This window comes from Dreissena polymorpha, chromosome 1, assembly GCF_020536995.1.
Source record: "Dreissena polymorpha isolate Duluth1 chromosome 1, UMN_Dpol_1.0, whole genome shotgun sequence".
Lineage (NCBI taxonomy): Eukaryota > Metazoa > Mollusca > Bivalvia > Myida > Dreissenidae > Dreissena > Dreissena polymorpha.
Window position 1 is genome coordinate 59402352 of NC_068355.1, and position 17334 is coordinate 59419685.

A 17334-nucleotide genomic window follows, 5' to 3' on the forward strand; every position below is an offset into this window, starting at 1 on the left:
GTATTTTCTGTTTAAAGGAAGTTTCTTCTTAACAAGAATCCAATTTAGGTGGGAAGATTCATCCCTGATTAATAAGACGACACTTCAAGCACATGCATTCAATCCCATTTTCCCAGAGCAATAAGTATTATTTCCAATGTCTGCACTTGATGTCTTGTCCTTTAAAAAAGTGTTTGAAAAAACTGATGTAACTCAAAAAATACGAAAATGAAACGTACTGGTCAAGTGTTTATTCCAGACAATTAAATATTTTCAATATTTCCACAAATTACTGACACTGTATAAGTAACATAGAAGTGAAAAAGTAACATGGTCTTTCTTTTAATTAATTGCCTACATATTTAGAACATGCACAAATGACTGTTTTTATTTTCAAAGTCAAGTTTCAATAAATAACTGTCCGTACTGTTGCTGTACAAAATTGATATCCTTCCTATACAGAAATTCTTTCCTCTAAATTTGGTATGCTTCTGTGCTTTTTCTCAATATAATGGAAGAGAAAGAAAGATTGCAATAATGGCAGGTAACAACAGATTAACTTCATAACAAAAGGGCCATGGTGGCCCTGGTTCGCTCACCTGAGTAGAACTAACGTTATGCAAGGGTTGTTAACGTTGTTTTGTGAAAAGAAAAAGGTTTGCTATTTCGGCAGATATACACATATATGCCTTATAAGTAGTTTTGTTTGTGTGTGTGTGTTTAAGTTTTTTAAAATAGACATTTGTTTCCTGTTGCGACAAAGCTATATTTTAGATAAAAGTAATATGAGGACAGTAATTTAATAATGAGCATCAGCGAAAGAAAATGGAAGTACATTTTTCCACAAATTGTTGTTCAGCTTTGAGATCATGAGATAAGCATCTCAGCATCTTATAGGGGATGACTGTTTACAACCTGTTTAGCAAGAACACTTTTAGATACCGAAAACAACTGTATTTGTTTTAGAAATTGTGTGTTTATAAAATAGTTTTTGCATAATTAAATACAATATGTTGAATTGTCATCATATATCAAAAACAGTTATAAAGAAGTAAATGAGTATGAGAATATGTACAGATACTAGAAATTCAATATTGATCTTCTTTTATAGTACAAAACATCACTTGATCTTTCTTAAATACTTATACATGTGTGCAAATATAGAAGTAAACACACACAAGGCGTTGGAAAATGTATCATATCAAAACAACTATCAAACTATTTGTAATTTAAATGCACACAAAATCTGTATTTACAATATAATTATACAAAACATTATTTTTGCAAAAACAACTGCAAATCGATTTTTCTTTTTAACCAAACAGTTGTTTGTGCTTCTTAAAAGATGTGAGAAGTTGTTTTTTTACTACCAAATAGTTCACATTTTTGACAGTGTTTTTTAACAACTGGAACATTTTTAGGACTCACCTTGCTTTGATATTTCCAATTGAAACAACAATAAAACCTGCTAAAATCACAAATATTTCATAATCACACACAAACTACTGACTAACTGAAAATTGTAGGGGTAAAACATTTTTAGTTGTAATGACTTATCTATCTTATGAATGGTTTTCATCTGACATCAAGACAAAGGTCTTTGATGAAAGTGCCCAGTTAATTGGGTCAATTTCCAGGAGTGTTATACAATCACCACCTCGCAATAATACAAGCACAGGTCTAAATGAGTGTTATAGAGAGTAGCCTAAGATAAGTGAATGAAAAGTCAAATAAGATTCATATGGAACACTTCTTGTTGTTTGATTGGTTTTACCACTATGTTGAATTTCTGCAAAGATATAGATAACAAGGTTTAACTATAGCCATATAAGCAAAACTGCCCCGCTCCCTGGCGGCCATGTTTTTTTACCAATCTGAACCATTTTCGAACTCAACCGTTGTATCCAGGAAACAAAAGTTCTGACCAAATTTCATGAAGATTGGACCAAAAATGTGACTTCTAGAGTTTTCACATGTTTTCACTATATACATATAGAGAAAACTGCCCCGCCCCCCTGGCGGCCATGTTTTTTCACTGATGTGGACCATTTTCAAACACGTCCGAGATATCAATAAAACCAAAGTTTTGACCAAGTTTCATGATGATTGGGCAAAAATTGTGACTTCTAGAGTGTAAACAAGGTTTCTCTATAGCCATATAAGGAATACTTCCCCGCCCACTGGTGGCCATGTTTTTCAACGGACCGGAACCATTTTTGAACTCAACCAACATATCATCAAGACAAACATTTTGACAATGTTACATGAAGATTGGGCATCAAATGTGACTTCTACAGTGTTCACAAGGTTTTTCTCTTTTTGACCTAGTGACCTAGTTTTTGGCCCAGCATGACCCATTTTCAAACTCAGTCGAGGTATCATTGGGACAAATATTCTGACCAAGTTTCATGAAGATCGGACAAGAAATGTGGCCTCTAGAGTGTTCACAAGGCCAAATGTTGACCACGGACGACGGACAAAAAGCGATCACAAAAGCTCACCATGAGCACGTTGTGCTCAGGTGAGCTAAAAATGCAGTTTCATATTGGTCAGATATATTCCTTGATGTCTGTAGAGCGGTCTTGTTCCAGTAAAGTGTTGTCCTGCTAGAAGCTCACTGACAGCAGGTAACCGATGCTGGGCTCTTCACTGCTCACGGCAACATAGGGACGCCAGATGTCCGAATGAAACATCACTGAATAACAACACATTTGCAAGTGATTGTGTGATTCTTCTAGCATTCACAGACAGAGTAAAGTGTGAAACCACTTTATCCCATCAACTTGCCCATATATAAGTTAGATAATAACCCATCTATCTGATCAATTTTGGTGTGTTCAACACTGTTGATACATGTGCAGTTTACCATAGGCAATGCATAAAAATCTATCTTAGTCACAAAGTTAAAGAAAGTTACACAAAATCAATCTTAACCAAACAGAGAAAGTTACGCTAAGTGTTAAAACTTACACATTTTATACTTATTTGATTGATGTTTGCAAACCAAAACACTGTGTTGATTAAGCTGACAACCAAACACATGATACCTTAAAACTAGTTGTGCATGAAAATATTACATTGATATGAATTCAATTAAAACAACCATTCTTTACCGATTAAGAACCACTTAAATGTAACAAGCACCAATAACACAAGATGAAACTTACAGGCATCCCCTGGAGTCATGAAGGCAAGCAAGGAATTGCAAGTATTTCTGCAGTTCTTCACTGGCCTAGTAAGCACCCTGCGATTACCACTTGCTTGTATGTAAACGTACACTGTGTTACGCTGAATTACCTAAAATATACAATTTAATATTACATGAAAGATACATAATTGTCTCAACAGTTTGATGCCCTGTATGTACTGTTTTCTATGTACTGTGCTGAACTGCATGTACTGTACTGTATGCACTGTACTGAATGAACAGATACAGTACAAACAGTACAGTACAGTATTATTCATGCATAATTTATATGATTTACTGTAAAACCATTAAATTTCGTGTGGTAAATTTTTTTGTGGATTTCACGTACCACGAATTCAAGTACCAACGATTATTTTTACATTTTTAATCCGAAATCGGTCCTTTCCGAATGTCATTGCCGACATTCTCTATTGTTTTCGGTTATCTGAGATATTTGATTGAGATATGCAAGGTAATACAATATGTTGTTTTCTTGATAAGTGTTTGGGTAATAATCCTTTTTAAAACAAGCACAGAATTTAAACTGTACATCAACGATCGTCCTCTTTTACGTGACATTGTCAAATTAACAGTTTGCAGATTTATCACATATGTCAATTAGTGCCAATTAAAGTTAAAAGAGACACAACGGTTTCCACACTTGTATTTTGGGGACCTTATTACTCAATTGTTACTACTAGGGGACCGATTTAGCAGAGAATTGCAAATATTGTCAAAACAACATTGATGGAAATTAGCGAGCGGGGACCCACAAGATCGCCGCTTATTCGCTCTTATCGACAATTATCGGCAACACTTTCATTCTTCAGTGCACATTAATCACAAGCCTTGCTGTCAACACACATTAGCAGATTATTCTTCGTTATTACTCTGGTTGTTTTAAGATAAGTTTAATTATTATGACTGTCAATCTTCCCCCAAAAATTTGAAATCCACGAAATTACGTGTCAACGAATTAGTAGTTTTTTATTAAACCACTTAATTTCATGCCTACTAATTTCTATACATTTACAGTATAATGTTGAATGTATATGTTATAAAAAATATTTTACCAAGTAAGAAACTGTAATACTAATTTTTAATCATATGACAGCCATTGATGTGTTGTTCAGTGCAGTACATACAGTACAGTTCATACAGTACAGTATATACATACATACAATAAAATAAATTGCTGGGACATATTTACTCATGTAATTATGTTAGCAGTTTATGATGTCGTCCGCCGTTAGAGTGCAAGACCTCAGGACCAGTGCATATCACAGCACGTTATACTCACAAAAGATTGGACAAATTTCGAAAAATTAGCTACTTTCATACATTTAGTTTAAAATTAAAAAATATATTCAATTTCTGTGTTGTTTTGTGCTGTGGATGCAAAATGGTTAACCAGAAAGAATCACCTACTGTTTAGCATTGTGAATTTTTTATTGTCTCTTACGTACAATTTTTACAAACAATTACCCAATATAATTTATATTTAAGTAATTAAAGTACTAAGTCCTCATAAATCACATTTAAACATGATGCCATAACTTTCAGCAAAACAATCATAAGAGAAACCCCATTGACTGCAGCATTTACCACACCACTGCCATTTGTTTGTTTTTTAAACTAACATAAATTACCAAATCATGAGTGGGTGTGTTGGGACCATCGATGAACACCTGCTTCTCTAATCTGACCTCGTATTTGGATGGTATGAACTTGGGTCGAGGGAACACGTTTCTCAGAACGACACTTGCAATAACTGAGCGGGTTATCCTGAAACATAGTAAGAGAATCAGGATGGCCCTAGAGCGCTCACCTCTATTAAAAGACACCAATTGTTGATGACTTGACCTGGTTATCTAGTTATGTACATAACTTGATTCGGGTTCAAACTTGATCTAGAAACTGTCAAGAAAAATATTCTAAGCTTCATTAAGCATAAGCAAAATAAAAATGCCCCTCAATTGTAAAGATTTTTTTATATTTGAACTGGTGACTTAGTTTTTAGACAAACATAACCTACATGTACATGTGAACCTGAGCTACCTAAATACAATATAACATAAGAGTGGTAATAGGGTTTACTTGGATTTGACTTGGTTAGCCAAGGACATGAAGAAATAAAATGGAAATATAAGTCCAAGCGTAGCCCAATTTCAAGTACAATAATTATTTTAATCTGAAATGCTTGAGATGGTAGTGTTCAAAGTCATCATCCATGCAAGCATCAAAGCTTTGTAGGAAACATTATTGACACACAAAACATGTCACTTTATGTTAATGTCATTTAGTTTGCTAGACTAACATGAATCGCCAATGGCTATTTGTCATGGCTAAAGTATATGGTAAAGGCATGAAAAGAGGTATTATAGTACACCTAATATGTATAAGGAATGAACAATTATTGGAGTCCAGTTCTTGTGACGCAAGTTTAACATGTTTGCTACCAATTAAAAATCATTTATACAAACCAATGAATCTGGAGACTAGTTGTGTTAATAAGTGCTCCAATGTCTCGTTCAAATACATCTTGCAGAGTTTTGATATTTTCATCCTCTGAGTACACATTGTGAATGCTTTCAAGCAGTGAATCTTTATTAGCCAGATACATGTCTCTCAAATGCTTATAAGAAACTTCATTGTCTAGAGCTCCCTGGAACAAAATTAAAGAGCTGCTTTGAATCTACAAATTTATCACATTCATAAGTTATTTTGATAATGCTAATCATCTTTTCGTAGGACTGATATTTGTGAAATGAAACAATTTCTTTTATAAAATTGATTAATTCCTTTACCAAATGTGTTTGATCTTTTTAGTAGCTTTACAAGACTTAAGTTATTACCATATGCTTTCTCCTGACCTTTGAAAGTTATTACCAGAATAACAACTTCAAATTGAATACCTTCAGATGAACAGGTTTCAGTGTTGTTGAGTAGGTGATAAACCTGGTTTCATTCATTTCAGATGCATTCATGACTTTAAGATTCTTGAAATTGCCACAGATGTTACAATGAAAGTAGTTTAGCTCCTCAAAATATGGATTTTCCACCAAACATTCGGCATTGTAGAACTCTAAAATAAAGACATGAAACAAAAATATGAAACAAAAGTGACAAAATAAAACATGCATTATCACAGCATCTCTATTTCTTGTGCAACTTTGCATTTTAAATAGAAATTGTCAAAAACATATCCAACATATTTTTAGTTTTCCTTAATAAACAACACAGTTATAAATAATTGTATCTGAGCAGCAAATCAGGACAATCCTTTCCCATTCATAGACATTAGATGGGCTGAGTTTGTTAGTGCTTCTGTGTATGTTAATATCAAATAAGACTACAGTTTATATTTCAATATTTATAAAAGGTCAAGATTTAACAATGTTTGTTCCATTTCAGCTTGTTTTCCAAGAAAGAACTAGAGCTTTGTCACAGACGTGACGAATACCCCCATATGCCGCATTGACACAGAATATTTTGCACATTGTCTTCACACAAAAAAAGCGGACATCATGCTCAATGTTTAAAACGCTCTAAGTGACCCTGTGACCTGGTTTTTGACCCTGCATGGCCCATGTTCGAACTTGACCTACACATCATCTAGATACAACTACTGACTAAGTGTGGTGAAGATCGGATGAAAACTACTTGAATTAGAGAGCAGACACCATGCTGAATGTGTAAAACCAACTAAGTGACCCAGTGACCTAGTTTTTGACCCGGCATGACCCATATTCGAACTTGAACTAAACATCATCTAGATACAACTTCTGACCAACTTTGGTGAAGATCGGATGAAAACTACTTGAATTAAAGAGCTGACACCATGCTCAAGCCTCAATGTGTAAAACGCACTAAGTGACCCCGTGACCTAGTTTTTTACCTGCCATGACCCATGTTCGAACTTGGCCTAGAAATCATCTAGATACAACTTCTGACCAAGTTTGGTGAAGATCGGATGAAAACTACTTGAATTAGAGAGCGGACATGGACCGACCGACCCACAAGCTCACTCCTATATACCCCCCTAAAATTCGTTTAGTGGGAGTATAATAATCTCATTCAATACTGAACCATGACAAAATTAATGTTATATCTATATCTATATTAACATTGTCCATGAAATGCACAATTTCCACAAGGATTACACATGGTTTTCATCATATGTCTCCTACATGTATCTGCCATCAATTACACATTACGGACCAATTATCGTGCTTGGTATTACAAAGCCACTGAAAATATCGATAGATATTGACACCGGGTTATTCTTGAATAACTCATTCACAACCATGTGATTCTTAACTAGCTTCGGGCCATTCTCTGATACTAGTCTGCTTAGAAGTTTGGTCAATGGGTAAGTAAGTTGTTATCCATAAGGGGGCATGGCGGCTCTTGCCTCTAAAAAGGACAGAGTGGAGCTTAAGAAAGGCAGCGTGATGCAGCACCACGCAAAAAAGGGATTGGGAAAAACACTATTGAGCAGCCATATCCATTTTTGAACTCATCCAAGCTGACCAAGTTTTATGATGATCGGACAATAAATGTGACCTCTGGAGAGTGTTAAGGTTTTACTAGAGCCATATAAGGAAAAGTGCCCAGTCCCCTGGCTGCAATGTTTTTCAACCAACCGGAAACATTTTTGAAATCGTCCAAGATATCAGTGTTACAAATCTTCTAACCAAATTTCCTGAAGATCAAACAATAAATGTGGCCTCTATAGTGTTTACAAGGCAAATATTGACGCCGCATGACGGATAAAAGGCGGTCTGTAACAAAAGCACATTGTGCACAAGTGAGCTAAAATCTGTGGATTTAACCGAAAGCAGAAGTCTTTAATTGACGATTTGATCTATCTTACAGAGATTTCGGTGCTAAACGTTAAATCTCGATTGGTTGATTAGACATGATATCTATTTGTTATGGAGGATTCTGGAGATTGGAGATGCATATTTTCAAAAGTCGGAATATTTGGCGTTGTCAATTGCAAAAATTTACACATTTTCATGGACCAGTTAAACTTGGATTAACCCTTTCCCACTCAGAAGCAAAGTGAAAATGTGCCAGTGCTTTCCAAAGGATTTTTGTCAGGCGCCCCGGAGCTGATAGGGGTGGGTCGGGAGGGGTGTCCCCTGCCGACGTTGATTTTTTGTAAATTTAACGTGTCGAATCACGTTCTGTGGTGCGTTATAACTCAAAGAAAAACAGCGTCAAAAGGCGTCATTTGGTGTGCTATGACTCTGCAAGAAAATCCCCCGTCATTAAAAAATATATATATATATATTTTTATTGTTTAATTGTTTTAAAACTTTCCTGCACAGATAGTAAAATCCTGGACTCGAACGATTCCCCAATACATCCGTTTCAACCCGACTATATTACTGTATACTTACTACTTTTCAAGTTTCTATTTATTACTCGATCATCCCGTTTATTCTGTTTTTATAAATCACTTTCTGGTAAATATTTACGATAAAAGCTCTCAATTATTTCTTTTACACAAACCTTGCTATTTTTCTATAGTATCAAATAAATTTTAAGTGACTTTTTATAGATTTGATGAAATATTGCCTTTGAAAACATGTGTCAATCTCCTGACGAGTTGTGTGCTTGTTAAAACGCTCAATACACGCACAATACACATGACGCGACGTTGTACATGCTGCATAATTTTCAAGCTCTTTTTAATTGAGAAAAAGATTCGACACAAATAAATTTGCACTGCTTATTTGAAGCAAGAATATTTTAACGCTGCGGTAACATTTACATTCAGAAGTGTGTTTCGGATTAAAAACGCGTTAACATCGACTAACAGGAATGGGTCTCGGATTACAAATTTAATTATTCCCATTTGAGATTTCAACAAATATTAACAGTTGCGTTATGAATTCAACAATACTTGTTTTAACACTTTACGAGTGGAATAAATGTTTTGACGGAATTATGCATGAAATTCACGTTGTCCACGAGGATTACTGCCGGTTGCCATCATCAGTCTTCTAAGTATCGATTATCGGACGAAACATTTACAAGTGTGCATAATTAATTCAACGAAAATTTGTTAAAGCGCAGTACGTGTAGAATAAATGTCAGAAAAACTAGGTAAATCAGTTCTATAAATGGACATAATGAAATATACGTCATGTACTGGAATAAAATTGTTATCGCATAATTGTCACCGGGAGTTATTTGCACAACTTAACACCTATAAGTAATTAATTGTTTACAACTTGCAATTAATTTCGCGTATTAATTATGAGTCATTGGTAGCCTGCAACTCGGGTGAGTCGCGGTACTTAAGGAATATTCATTTGCGTCTAGAAACCATCTTCAAATATCAGATAAATAATTTATAAGACAAACATATCTGACTTAACTTCATTGGAAAATAGCCTTTTTATGACAAAAATCCTTCAATTTTAACTGCGGTATCAACAAAAACAACACCACTGTCCGCCATTGTTGTTTATATTCCCTCACGGTTGACTCGCGGTAAATAGGTTAAACGACACTAATATTGAATTTAACATGAATAAACATAAAGATTTTACATACCATTCAAAGTAACAATCAATAACGTATATAACAATTAGAACATATGGAATTTAAGACATCAAATAAAATAAATATCACAGTTATGTTCAAGCAGTGTCTAATTTTAATTCTCAATATTCAAATAACTGTTCATGTTCATTCATTCTTCTGCGCAATGGGGACCCCTGAAGAAGCTATCTCGCCTCAAAAAACGTTCATCAGTGCAGAGACTCAGATGTACCCAATGTGTACACACACTACATTCACGCCATTTCACAAAAACAACCGAAACATCCTTTCTCAATGCAGGTGGACTACTTTTCTTACACACACAGCATACGTCATCTGTCACTTTCAAGACATGAATCTGACTCAAAATCGACGAAGTGTTTATAGAGCCTGACCTATCGAAATAATTTTTTTTAATCGGTGGTGTGTAACCCCTTCACAAAGAGAATAATATTGGTAGTGTCTGACCTAAGCAACCGCAAGCAGACGAACTTAAAGTGAAAAAGTTGAAAGGTAATTTCATTTTAATATGGATTTTTACATAATTTTGGTTTAAAATGATGTTTTAAATCGTTTTTGGGAAGTTACTTACCAAAAATTGATTCATACTGGCAGCAAAAGATGTTTTCTGTCAGATTTCAAAAGTAGGTCACGCAGGTTTGTTTACAAACACAATCCAGAGGGCGCTAATGAAATACCGCGAGTAAAAACGACCCGCGACTCAACCAGGTTTGAGTATTATACTCAACATCACTTGACTCGCGGTATCACTTGTCTCGCGGTATTTCGTTGTGCGCCACCTAGCCGATGTTTACATTGTCTACAAGCCGACCTACTTTCAGTTTTCATTGAAATAGTATTTTCTGGTTGAAAATGAGTGGAATACTGGTAAGTTTGTTCGGAATACTGGTAAGTTTGTTCATTTTCTTCGTTATTTATATGTTTTTCATTAAAATGTATTAAAAAAACTAAGAAAATAAGAACAAATCGGTACCTGTCAACCTTAACATCGATGTTTAAAAGTTCGTCTGCCGTATCAATAAGGTCAGACAATACACATTATAAAACGGTTAACATAAACTAATTCCCTTTTCAGTTTTGTTAATAGGTCAGGCTCAACACTTTCATTAAATTATGAATATAAAAGTATTGACAATGTCATTTAAATTAAAGTCAACAATGAAAGATAATTAACCAGATCTGTTCGATTTTTTTCAGAAATTGAAACAATGCAGAGACAAGAAGCCATATGAAAGAAATAATCTGCAAAGGGCATATGCTGCTACATTGTCCGGGATGTCTGTGTATCGTGCAGCCAGGGTGTATCAGGTGCCTGAATAAACACTGAGGGACAGAACCAGACAAAATGTGGTGGTCGACTGTCATCATGGGGCAAACACACTATTTACAACAGATGAAGAAAGGAAATTGGTTGACCATATTGTATACATGGCAGACATTGGGTATGGCTACTCTCTAATGGACATCCAGTACATGGCATGGGACTATGCAATGTCTCTTCACAAGCCTGTTAAGGCATAAGAACATCTTAGCCAGGGCTGGATGTATTCTTTTCTCTCCAGGTGGGAAGAGCTAAAAGTCGTTAAGCCCCAATGTCTCTCTCTATCAAGGGCTAAGTCTGCATCCAAGGAAAACATTGACAAGTACTTCCAAGAGTTAAATTCTATTCTCACTGAACATGATCTGAAGCAATCTCCACAAAGAATTTTTAACATTGAGGAGTCTGGATTATCAACTGAACATAAACCACCCAAAATAGTATGCGGCAACCTGACCAAACCTCAAGCAGTAACATCAGCCCAAACGAAGACAGTCACTGTCATTGGGGCTGCGAATGCTCTTGGCAACCATATACCACCCTTTAACATTTTCCCAGGGAAAAGGTGGTGTGATGAATTGCTAGAAGGTGCTGCCCCTGGATCACATGGAGGCATGACTGAAAGTGGGTTTGTGAATAGGGACCTATTTGAAAGATACCTGAAAGGTCATTTCACCAACCAAGCAGGACTGGTAAAGGGCACAGACAAGCCAACAACATTGATCCTGTATGACGGTCACAAATCTCATGTGTCACTGACCCTGACTGATTGGGCTAAGGAACATTCAGTGGTATTGTTTGTATTACCACCCCATTCTAGCCATCTCACCCAGCCCCTTGATATTGGTGTGTTTGGACCTATGAAACACCATTACAATAACGAGTGCAAAGCATACATGCATGCTAACCCAGGGGTGTCAATCACAAGATATGAAGTGGCTCGGCTGACTGCAAGACAATACGGTAAAGCTTTTTCCCCAGACAACATAACCAGTGCCTTCAGAAAGGCTGGTATTTACCCCTTCAATCCCGATGTGATCACATCAACAGCTACAGCACCATCGTCCATCTACAAACATCCACCAGAAATGCTTAGAGATGATGCCGAAAGTACAAGTGCTGGAAACTCAGACAACCAGGCCAAAACATCAACTTGTAAAATTAGTCGAAACTTCTTTGAGGAGAGAACAATAACAAAAAATGTGACTGCAAAACCAAGAAAAAACTTCACACCACCATATAAATTACAAGGAAGTCTCATGTCTGATAAAAACATGGAACAAATAAAACTCCAACATCAAAAGAAAATTCAGCTGGAAGAAAACGCCAAGAAAAATGAGAAAATATCTAAATCAAAGCAACCAAATAATCAAACAATATGTAAATCCCCAAAAGCAACAACATCTGGACTGCAAATCAACCGGGTCTACCAGCATGGAACAGATGCTGAATCTGAAACTGATGGTGATGATGAGGATGATCTATCGGATCTATGCTGTGTATGTTCCAGGTCGTCCCCTCCACAGCTGAAGGACATACACACACTGGTCATCATTAAATGGGGCCAGTGTGACAAATGCCAACACTGGGTCCACTTGACATACTGCTGTGATGTGAGGGTCCTGAGAAGAGACAGAACATTCTTGTGCATTCACTGTTTTTCTGCTGAAGAATGAATGACAACACTGTTTACTCAAATAAAACAATAAAATATATGAATAAACTTGAAAAACTATAACATTTCAACAATAATATCCCTTTGCAATAAATTTGGTAATGATTTTGAAAATTCAGTGTAAAATAACCTCAGTTATGTTTGACCTAATTACCGCGACTCAAGTGATGTTATAAACTAGGACTAAAATGGCCGATAGCCATTCGTATTTTTCAGCGTTGTTTCGTTTTCTTTGTTAATTTTATACTAGTTTTATCATTTCTGATAAATATTATGATGGGATTAAATGAAAAATATTTCATTTGATTGGTAAGTTGTGTTTGGATGTTTTATTTCCGAGAATACGATTAAGTACCGCGACTCAACAGATGTACAGTATAACACTTGTTTACAGTAAAAAGGTGTGAGATGATGCCCGAAACCGTCTTTAATGTACTGTACTAGTTACCGGTTTAATATTACCTAAATGGTTTAACTTCTTGCTAATCAAGCTGCGATAAACTCTTACTTTGTGTCCGACGTGAATCAAAAATAATGGTTGATAGTAAACCCGCCCTCATAAGCATTGGCGTAATCGATTGGACGATGAACATCACAGTTTGACGAATGAAAGTTACCTGATACATCCTTGTCAGCATTTAAATGACTGTCTAATGTGGATAGAATAGTTGATACGCGCGTCTTATCAGTGGATTATCCATTACCCCATGTGGTGTTTGTAGCATTACTTGTGAAAGTAGGTATGCTATTGCCTTGTTAAGTCGTGGGTAATTGTGTATAAATCGGTAAAATATTTTATTAACTAAAGAGTTCAAATCAATTAAGATTTAATTTCACAAGTATAACCCTTTGTAAATCAATTTGGATACTTTTTGCTGATTTAAACGAATACAAAAACTTCTAACTATTTGTTTTGTTTACATCATGTCAAGCGGCCATCTTGGAAATACGTTCTCATTGAGTCGTGGATTCTGATTGGCTGTTGTATGTAAGCAAATATGTCATGCTGTAAACACACTAATGCAATATAAACTGCAGGTTACATTCTTTATTGAATGTTATATGCAAACCAAGTAAGTGTTTTATTGTGTGTGTGTGTGTGTTTTATAACTAATTTATTTCAAACAATAATCATAAAATTTTATTGAAATACATATGCAATTTTATTTTCTATAACAATAAATAATTTAAATGATAAACAAATTAGTTGATCAATAATTAAGAATTAAAACAGCAAAATTCTGTTAATAAAGCTAATGCAAGAAAAGTCAATTAACAGTTATTGCAAAATATCTTCACAATTGATTATATTGACAAATATGCAAAAGTCATTGCTGTGCATAAACTCAATAATTACTTGAGAGTCACTTACTATTTACACAACAACAAGAACAATTATAAACATTAAATACTGATGGAATGAAATTAACTGATCCATAACAATTTAATAAAAATACTATTTAAACAACCTAACAGATGCAGTAACTGTCAAAAGATTTAACACTCTCTTTCAGCACAATGCGGACAGAAGAAATCAGATAGCCGGCGCACTACTCTGATCTGTGAACAAAATCGCAGATGGCACCAATGACCACACGCTGTGCACTGGGCCCATTTGACGATCACAAGTTCATCACACTGATCCAATCCTGGCGGTGAAAATTTCTTGCATATACAACAGTTGTTAGCTGGATCTTCGTCTTCAATTTTGCTTTCAATGTCAGAGTCCACGATATTTCCTTTGCTTGTGCTTGGTTGGGGTGATTTGTGCAAATTTTGTTTTGATCTATTTGTTTTTTCTTTTGTGTTATTTTCTTCTCTCTGTTGTTGGTATTCTAGCAGCTGAAAGTATGTACAGTCTTCTGTAATGGCCTTTCCACCCATTTTTGGTTTCTTCTTTTTGTCCTGTGTCTTATTTTTATTAGCTTTTGGTTTTTCAAGTTTGGCTTTTGGAGCTGTTTCCATTAACTTTTCATCTAGGAGCTCTTTCATGGTCCTAATTGGCAATTCTGGAATGATTTTGGGGAATGATTTAGACGGCACTATCATTTCTGCTGGTACTTTTGTCGGATCAAATGGCGATATGCCAGCTTTCCGGAATCCAGACTGGATTGTTGCTGGTGTCATGGATTTTAAGTAAGCCTTCCCGGACAAGTCAGCTATGTCATATTTTGTAATGACTCTTCCCCTCTGCTTAGCCATGTATAGATGGCATTCATTGTGGAAAATAGACTTGAACGGCCCAAAACATGTAATGTCCAATGGTTGGAGGGCATGAGAACTGTGTGGGGGTAGCACAAACAGTATGACATTGTGCTCTCTTGCCCAGTTGACTATGTCAATGGAGACATGTGAAGCATGGCCATCATATATGAGCAGTATAGGTTGGGAAATGTCACCTGATCCTCGTTGAACAAATTTCAGAAAGTGTTCTTCAAGGTACTTCATCAATACCTCCCCGTTTACCCATCCAGAATCCGATATGGCGTAGTTGGCACCAACTGCTGCATTTTTCAATAGGTCATCGTTTGTCCGTTTTCCCTTGAACACATAGTAAGGGGGTAGAGCTGTTCCGGCCGCATTTACGCACGCTACAATGGTTGTGGTGCCTGTATTCGGAGAGGTGACAGCTTGAGTTTTGCTTGACGAAACTCCTGTGATAACCTTTGATGGTCGATGCTCTGGCTGAATGCCAGTCTCATCCAGATTATAAATTAGATGTGGCTTACACTTCAGGGAGTACTTGGTAAGAATAGCATCCAAATCCCTGAAGTAGCTGTCAATATTCTCCTGTGTGACAGCGGCTGCTCTTGTTGATGAAAGACCCCTTGGTTTAATGACTTTCAGCCTGTGTGTCCATCGTCTCAAGAAGGCATAATACCAGTTGTTGCTTAGTTTGGAGTCAGTTAAACGTCTACCCAGTTTCACAGCCAAATCACCTGCAAGAATGTTCAACTGAGAGCGATTAATGCCATACCCAACCTGGGCCAACCCTTCCAGATGGCTAACAAGCAATTCTTCTTCTTCATGGGTGAATAATGAATCTTTTCCCCACCTTGAGCTGATCTTGACTTTGTTCAACACTCTGTCCCTCAGTGTTTGTTTTGGCACACCATACATGATTGCTGCTCTATCAACTGGCAAATGGTCATCTTTCACTGCCTTGTATGCACTCATCATCATTTCCCTAGAATATGCCTTGCATTTCATCAGTCTGATAGGTTGTTTCTGAAAAATAAAAACAAAAATGTGTTTCATTGGAATTCTCAAAGTGAACCCATTGTTTCTCAATTGATTTTAACAATTCAATTAAGGAACAATTGGTTGAGTGTGACCTAAACTTTAGTGTGTTTACAGCAAGTGCTTCGCGCATGCGCAAACCGTCATTTGTGTAAAAATGTCAACAGACGATGTAACATGGGAAATACTCATAAATAGGGGATTTTGTGTTACTTAGAAACAATATAAGGGTAGAAATAGTGTTTATTTGTGTATAAAAATGCATCGGGTTATGGTTAATTGAATTATTTACCTGTTTTTGACGCATTTTCGATCTGTAAAATGAACGCCGATTCTGTCAAACTTTTTACCGGAACGAACTGCAGCGCCTGCGAACGTTCTTTCAAGTGATTTCACGCGATCTCTATAACCATGACACAAAGGGAACCCACGACTCAATGAGAACAAGCCATACCCAGTGCTCTTTTAAAACAGGGAATATTGATACATCGATAGAGAAACCTTGATTTTATTTGACAATCTCCACTTTCTTTTACTGAAAAAAACACTGATCGGAAAATTTCAAGCGCCCCGGGGACTCTGATTTAGAAATTCAAGCGCCCCGGCGAAGGATCGTTAAATGGCCTGTGGAAAGCGCCCTGTGTGCAAACAGCATAAAATCAGAACAGCCTGCAAGTAACTCGCAGTCTGTACAGGTTTTATGATGTTTATTCATGCCAGAAAATAATTTATGATGCTCATATTACTGATTTGAAGTGCAGCCTAGATTCCAGGCAGCAAGTTAAGAAACTAGGGAACACACAAACCAGTTAAGTTTGCCCAGTCATGAATCCCAACAGTTGCCAACCTCACTGCTCGCATGATATCATACGCATACGTCTGGAAGCTCTTTGAAACTAGCTGACCAGTGGGCTCGTGGTATCCAGCGATCAGAATGGAACCGAAGATCAATGCCGCGACGACCAGAGTGCAGACGAACACTTTCTTGAAGAAAATCCGGAAGTGACGAACGACCTTTCTGACAATATTGTTTGGAGAATTCGCCAGATCTTGTTGGTCATTCTCACCAGAAAATGCATGTTCAATACATTGAAAGATATCTTCCTCTGTCAAACCTAGTTTTCTCGCTTCCTCTTTGATTTGAGAGGCATTTTCTTTCAAATATGCCAGATATTCTGCCACGGAGCGCTCCATTGTTGACGATTCTCAATTGAAGGTGGCCTCGTTTTATTTATTGAATATATAGTCCATAAATTAAAGCATATGCTTATTATGACGCGCTATTAAATCATTCATGTTTTATCATGGATTTATGCAACTTTAATAAATAAAAATTATTTGTACAATATGCCTATG

At 36.2% G+C, this 17334-nt stretch overlaps 2 protein-coding genes across 2 annotated transcripts; both read right to left on the reverse strand.

Annotated features, from left to right (window-relative positions):
• Positions 1 to 215: 215 nt before the first annotated feature.
• Positions 216 to 17219, reverse strand: LOC127830971 (uncharacterized). Its single transcript, XM_052355924.1, has 6 exons — positions 16785 to 17219; positions 6082 to 6251; positions 5650 to 5831; positions 4816 to 4951; positions 3147 to 3276; positions 216 to 2674 (listed from the first exon to the last, which is right to left on the reverse strand). The coding sequence occupies exons 1-6, from the start codon at positions 17170 to 17172 to the stop codon at positions 2586 to 2588; spliced, it is 1095 nt and encodes a 364-aa protein (XP_052211884.1). The 5' UTR covers positions 17173 to 17219; the 3' UTR covers positions 216 to 2585.
• On the reverse strand, positions 14104 to 16770 carry LOC127882453 (uncharacterized). Its single transcript, XM_052431096.1, has 2 exons — positions 16271 to 16770; positions 14104 to 15966 (listed from the first exon to the last, which is right to left on the reverse strand). Exons 1-2 carry the CDS (start codon positions 16283 to 16285, stop codon positions 14236 to 14238), a joined length of 1746 nt encoding a protein of 581 aa, XP_052287056.1. The 5' UTR covers positions 16286 to 16770; the 3' UTR covers positions 14104 to 14235.
• Positions 17220 to 17334: the final 115 nt, after the last annotated feature.

Bases quoted from the DNA above. Each gene is read 5' to 3' on its own strand.
- LOC127830971 (XM_052355924.1), bottom strand. From the start codon at position 17,172: ATGGAGCGCTCCGTGGCAGAATATCTGGCATATTTGAAAGAAAATGCC. The intron at 4,952-5,649 runs GTTTGTATAAAT...ACTATGTTTCAG, and splicing joins ACTAGTCTCCAGATTCATTG to GATAACCCGCTCAGTTATTG. The intron at 3,277-4,815 runs GTAATTTATGTT...TGTATATTTTAG, and splicing joins ACACACCCACTCATGATTTG to GTAATTCAGCGTAACACAGT.